Below are 6,000 nucleotides of genomic sequence, written 5' to 3'. Positions count from 1 at the left end.
GTCTGGGCACCAACAGGCCCACTTTCAGTCTTGCCTGTGAAGCCAAGCCTCTCTGGCAACCGCTCCTTTGGGTGCTTCAGGCACAGTTACCGAAGACTTGGAGAAGAAAGTTCTCCCAGCAAATCCTTGGCACCGTCGAGTGCAGCCTCAAAGACGGACACGCTTTTCATCCTTGGAAATAACGTTGAAGAAGAGGCAGGGCCATCTGCTCTGCTGCAGGATCCTCCTCCAAGCTCGGCTCAAGCCTCACCTTCCGCAGCCGTCCCTCGTCCGGCCTGTTTGTATATAGGTGTTTCCAGCTGACCCCCTTAGACTGGGAGCTCCGAGCAGCACAGACTGTTGCTTTGTATCCGCAGCCCTTAGCACAGTACCAGTCACACAGTAGGTGCTTAATAAATGCTCGATGACTCGAACCCTAAAGACCTTGGGACTTCTCCGTCCGACGTAGCTGAAACTTCCCGTGTTGTCTCCCCCTTCCATTGGGAGCTCCCTGAGAGCAGGGATTGTCTTTTTCTTTTCTTATCCGCGGGGTCTGGGTGCAAGTTTACCAAGTTCTCGCAGGTCCGGCCCCGCCCCCTCTTGTCTAGGCTCCGCCCTTCCCGCCCAGGTCCTGTCTCCTGCTCTGTGCCAGGCTTTGCTCCGCCCCGTATTGCCTAGGCCCCGCCCCTTCCATCTCGGCTGCCCACTTCCTTTCTAGACTTCGCCTTTTAATCGGAATCAGCTTCTCTTGGCTTTACTCCGCCCCCTTCCGGCCCCGCCCTTCCGCCTAGGCCCCACCTCTTCAGTCTGGGCCACGCCCACCCCCGCCCCTTACCCCCTCCTCTTGGGCCGGTCTAGGGCCCGGCTCTGGACCGACCGGGCCTCTGGGCTTCTTCCGGGACAGGCCCCGCCCTCTCCCCATGTGGTGCCGCCGCCGGCTTCCACTCCCGCTCGGGCTCCGGCTCCGGCTTCGCTCCCTCCTCCCGTAGCTCTTCCGGAGGCCAGAGGAGGAGGAGGACGCAGCCTCCCGCCGGGCCCCCGGCCCCGGCATGAAGTGTCACTACGAGGCGCTGGGGGTGCGGCGCGACGCCAGCGAGGAGGAGCTGAAGAAGGCCTATCGGAGGCTGGCCTTGAAATGGCACCCGGGTAACTACCGGCCCGGACCCCGACCCCGACCCCGACCCCGACCCGCCCAACCGCCTCATCCCGGCCGGCGCTTCCCCTCGCCCCCCGCCTCCTCCCCAAACAGTCTGGGGCTCCCTCCGCCCTGCGACAGGTTTCCCGAATGCTCCCCTCCCCGTCTCGTCCCTGGAGTAACTTGGTCCCCTCCTCTCCCAGGTGGGAACCGCCCCCTCCCCCCCCATGCTGCCCGGTGCCCCCAGCCCCTGCCCTGTGGCCCTTCCCCCCTGCCCTCTCGTGCTGCCCCCCTACCGGGAGAATGCCCCCCCCCCAAACTTTAAAGCCGCGTGCGTAGCGTGTCGTTTATATAATAGGAGCCAGGGACGGGGTTGGGCAGCCCGAGATGGCCAGCCCTGGCACATTTCTTGGTGCCCCTCCTGCCCCGGGCCTCCTGCTTGTCAGACAGCGGCGGAGCTTCGGGCCTGGGACCCCCGCTGTGACCCTCGCCGGGTGGCTGACCCTGGGCAGGTGGCAGCGAGCGTGCCCCGTGCCCCAGCCTCCTCTGTGGCATGGGCGCGCCGGCCTGCGCGCCTGGGCACGATCCTGGCCGGGAGCCGGCCGCCGGAGCGTCCTTTTCCGAGTCCAGCTTCCCGAAGTGCCCCCTTTTGTCTCTTAGCTTTCCGGGATGCCTCAAAGTGTAGCCATAGGGGTCCTAGCTCCGGCTTCTCCCATCGCCCACCTGTAGTGAAGCCAGCCTGTAGCCAGCTTCCCAGCGGAGACATGGCGTTCTTCAAACCAGTGAGGGTTGGGGGGTAATCAGTGGCAAAGTTTGGGAGTGAAATGGCCAAAAAACGTGGCTTCCCTGTGGGTCTTGCGTGGGCTCTAGATCCCCCCCGAGTGACTGGTGGGATTTGGCATTTGAACTTTGCACTTGTGAGATGGCCCAGTGGGTGAACATCAGCTCCTTCGATACAGTTAAGGTGTTTTATTGTTATTGTTCATCATCTTTGTCGGGCCCTGCCTACTAGGTGTAGCATGGGGAGATGGGAAGGTGAGGAAGTCAAGCTGGATCGGTGTTCTGGAGCTGGAGTGGTCTTTCAGGGTGGAATCTTTGTGAATCAGGGACACTTTTTAAAGGGAATAATTTCCAGCTTGGCAACATCATTTTGTAAGCTCATCCCTGAGGGGCTTTTTAAATTGTTAGGCCGGGTACATATTTCAGTACCTGGATTCACCTGGCCAGTATTTTTTGTTTCATAACTAGTTGTGTGTAGTTATTCTGTACCAAAGCATAGTTTGGTGAAATGTAATGTACAACTAAATGCTGGAAATTGAAGTGTTCCTTTAAGAAAGAAGCGTTAGTAAGAGATTCAACTTGGTTTAAAGATTTTACATTTGAGGGGTTTTCCAGCTTTGGCTTTGGTCCATTCCCTCTTACCAATGATAATAATAGAAATCCCTAAAGCAAACAAACAGATCATTCACTATAGATACAAATCGTCAAGAGCCTCCTTTTTTCTAAAATTCAAACTTTCACCTTTGCCATTTAAACTTTAGTTATAGTGTTAGTAATAATTGTTCTTTATTATCTTACATGAAATATTGGAAGTTTCGGTGTTTGATGATATCTTTACATCCTTTGATATCCAAAATGGAAGTTCTGTTTATTTGAAAAAGGGTTTCCTTAGCTTTGCCCTGAGCAGTGTTTTAGTTAATGGTTTAGATGAACACAGAGGTTGTATTTACCAAATTTGTGGATCATATAAAGCTATTAGTAATGACTAATTCATTGAATGAGAGAATCAAAATCCAGTATGATGTCAGGGAGTAGAAATAGGAGGTTGAAACCAACAAACTGCAGTTTAACAGCAATAAATGTAGTCCTGAATTTAGGTTAAAAAAATCAATTATACAAGTTCAGAAGGGATGAGAAGTTCTGTATGAGCCATTAGCATCGTTTGAATGCTAATAACACAAGTAGAAGGATGTCATGGAAAGAGTGCTGGATTGGAGTTGGAAGGGACAAAGGCAGGTCCTAGCTTTTGCTCTTACTGCCATTGTAATCTAGGGCAAGTCTATTAGCCTCTGTGAGTTTTATTTTCCTTGCTTGTAAAATGAGGCAGTAACTAGTCACTTCTAGCTCAAAACCAGTGTTTCTGTGACCCTTAATTGCTAAAATAGCTGCCCAGTGATGAAAACAGCTATTTTGAGAATTGTGAGTCCATTACTGGATGTGTTTAGGTAGAGGCTGGATGACCATGGTTAAAAATGTTTGTTTTAATTGTGAATTTAATCGTCAACAAACAAATGTATCAATATACACAAGAGGCTTGCAAAATGTATAGTTTGTTTTTTAAGAAGTATATGTGCATAAAACTGTGTAATATTGTATAGCATAATGTTTAACAGAGAAGTAAATAAAATTATTCTTTGTTCCCTTCTGAACATTTTTGTTTCCTGGGCATTTAAAATAAGTTTTATTTATCCATTTTCTTTTTTGTGTGTCCATCTTATCAGTTCACACCAAATTTACTGCCCTTACCCCACCTCCCAGAGTAGAAGTCCAACCTTCTAACAAATATGTAGCATCCAGCAAAATAAATCAACACATATACCATATATGAGAGTACATCAAGAGGTGGCAGGTGTGGTTCATAGTTGGTCTTTTGAAGTAATTTTTATTTGTTGCTTTGATTAGGTCTTTAAAGTTATTTTTCTTCATATTATTGTCATTGCATACATGGTTGTACTGGTCCTGTTCATTTCACTGTTCGTACAAGTTCACACTTGTATGTTTCTCTGAATCAGTCACATTGCATTCATATACCACAATTTATTCATTCATTTCCCAGTTGATGGCCAACTGTTTTGTTTCCAGTTCTTTACTATTACTAAAAGTGCTTCTATAAATAATCTTGGGCATATCCATCCTTTTCTGCCATCTTTGATCTCTGTGGTTTGTGCCTTATTATAATATTGCTGGGTCAAAAGGTATGTATAGGTTTGTGTTTTTTAGGGTATGATCTCCAAATTGTTTCCCAGAATTGTTGAACCAGTTCACAGCTCCACAAATGGTGTGTTAATGTGCCTGATGTTAATAATGTCAGAGATTTAGTTTCTTCATTAACTGTGAGGTTGGAGTAGTTGGACTCTACGGTCCCTTGAGTTGTAACTCAAGATTTTTTAATAGGTTTTATTGGTATAGGAAGTTCCTGGATGAAGAGACTCCTTCCACCAATATAGATCTATAACTTCTCTAAAATTTATAATCTTAGGGAGTTACGTGGGATATTAAGAGGCTGTGACTTGTTTCAGAGGTGGGACTGAAGCCACGTCTTCTTGATTTTGTAGCTGGTTTTCTGAAATTCTGTACAGCCTCCAGGATTACAGAATTTAAACTTGACTAAAATGTAAAGTTTTTGAATTTGAAAATAGGTGTCATAAAGGTCTGATTGTTGCCTCTCTGTGTAACTGCCATAAGTAGGTCATCCTCATCCTCATCCTCGTCATTGTCATCATCATCATGCCATACATTTATATAGTCCTTTATGATTTACAGAATGCTTTATGTCATATTATTTGAATCCACCAAATAATACTATGATGTAGGAACCAACTGTTATAGGAAAACAGTGTCAGAGGAGTCAAGTAACTTAGGTAGAATTGACTTAGAAAGTAAGTAAGAAAGTCATAGCCAGTGCAAATGAAAAATCCATCTTCGTGGAAAAGGACTCCAGCTAAATGCTTAGGTACACATGCATCCCAATTTATACTGAAATACATTGCTGGTTTCTAGAGTTAGAGGAGTTCCACTCTATGGGAAGGCCAAGGTAGTTTTGTGGCTGTTCTGGATACTGTGAGTCTGTTTCTTGGCCTCTGGAAGATTCCTAGCCAGAGGGTCTTCAGACTAGGGATGGCCAGAACTGCTTTATACCACAACAGGTTATCTCCACTCCAATTCCTGCAGACCCCCACCTGGAGGTAGTGCCTGCAGATGTGCCTCATTTCCAGTGTCTTCCAGGCTGAGTTTTACTTTTTTCTCCTGTTAAAGAAGTTACCTTTATACCTGCTCCCAGATGATAAAATCACATTCCAAGTGGTTTAACCAGACTTCCAGTTTTTCATGTAGTAGAAGTTTGACTTTGAAGTTAGTTGTATTTATTTAATTTTGATGCCTTTTGTCGTTACATTGCAGTCATCCTCCAGACTGAATCTCTCCCTTGTGAAAAATGAAAACAATTAAGTAAAAACATCTAGTACAATGATCACGTCTGACAGGGCATGTACTGTTCTGTCCTGGTAACTCTGTGACTGTGTCTTCTGAGGGAGGAGCCTGTTTCATTAGCTAGTGCCCGTTTATATTCTCTCATATTGTTGTAGCCATCGCGTACATCGTTCTGGTTTTGCTTATTTTTCTGTGGTTCAGTTCATACAAGCCTCACATTTCTCTGAATATTTGTCATTTCTTAGTGCGCAATAATACTCCTTTACATTCCATGTGCAGTTTTTTCCTTTAAACCACTCTGTCTTTGCAACTTTGGCTCGCTGGATAGAGCGCAGAAAGATCCCAGCTGAAGTCCAGCTGCCTTGGACACTTAATAGGAATATGACCTTAACCTCTTTTTGCCTTAGTTTCCTCAGCTGTAAAATGGGAGTGATAATAACATCTATCTTGCAGAGTTGTGAGGATCAAATGCAATATTCATTAAGAAAATAAAAACTAACAGAAGTTCTTAGTCTGATGCCTGGCACGTAGTAGATGCTAAATAAATGCATATTAATTTCTTCTTCCCTCCCTTTATTGGATGCCCAGGTTCTGATTCTTTGCCACCACAAAATGGTGCTTTGAATATTTTGCTAGAACATTGTTTCTGTCTTTGACTTCCTTGGGTTATATATCTA

General features: G+C 46.2%; 1 protein-coding gene across 2 annotated transcripts in view; it reads left to right on the top strand.

Annotated features, from left to right (window-relative positions):
- The first annotated feature begins 684 nt into the window (after positions 1 to 684).
- DNAJC21 (DnaJ heat shock protein family (Hsp40) member C21) overlaps positions 685 to 6,000 on the top strand; it is a 29,514-nt gene continuing 24,198 nt past the window's right edge. For both annotated transcript variants that reach the window (XM_072605842.1, XM_072605841.1), the window contains exon 1: positions 685 to 1,125. In XM_072605842.1, the coding sequence (XP_072461943.1) occupies positions 1,029 to 1,125 (97 nt within the window). In that variant the 5' untranslated portion in view covers positions 685 to 1,028. The remainder of the gene's footprint in view (positions 1,126 to 6,000) is intronic.

This window comes from Notamacropus eugenii, chromosome 4, assembly GCF_028372415.1.
Source record: "Notamacropus eugenii isolate mMacEug1 chromosome 4, mMacEug1.pri_v2, whole genome shotgun sequence".
NCBI classification, from domain to species: Eukaryota; Metazoa; Chordata; class Mammalia; order Diprotodontia; family Macropodidae; genus Notamacropus; species Notamacropus eugenii.
Note: the sequence above shows the minus strand (reverse complement) of the source record. Positions and strands in the feature narration are given on the sequence as shown.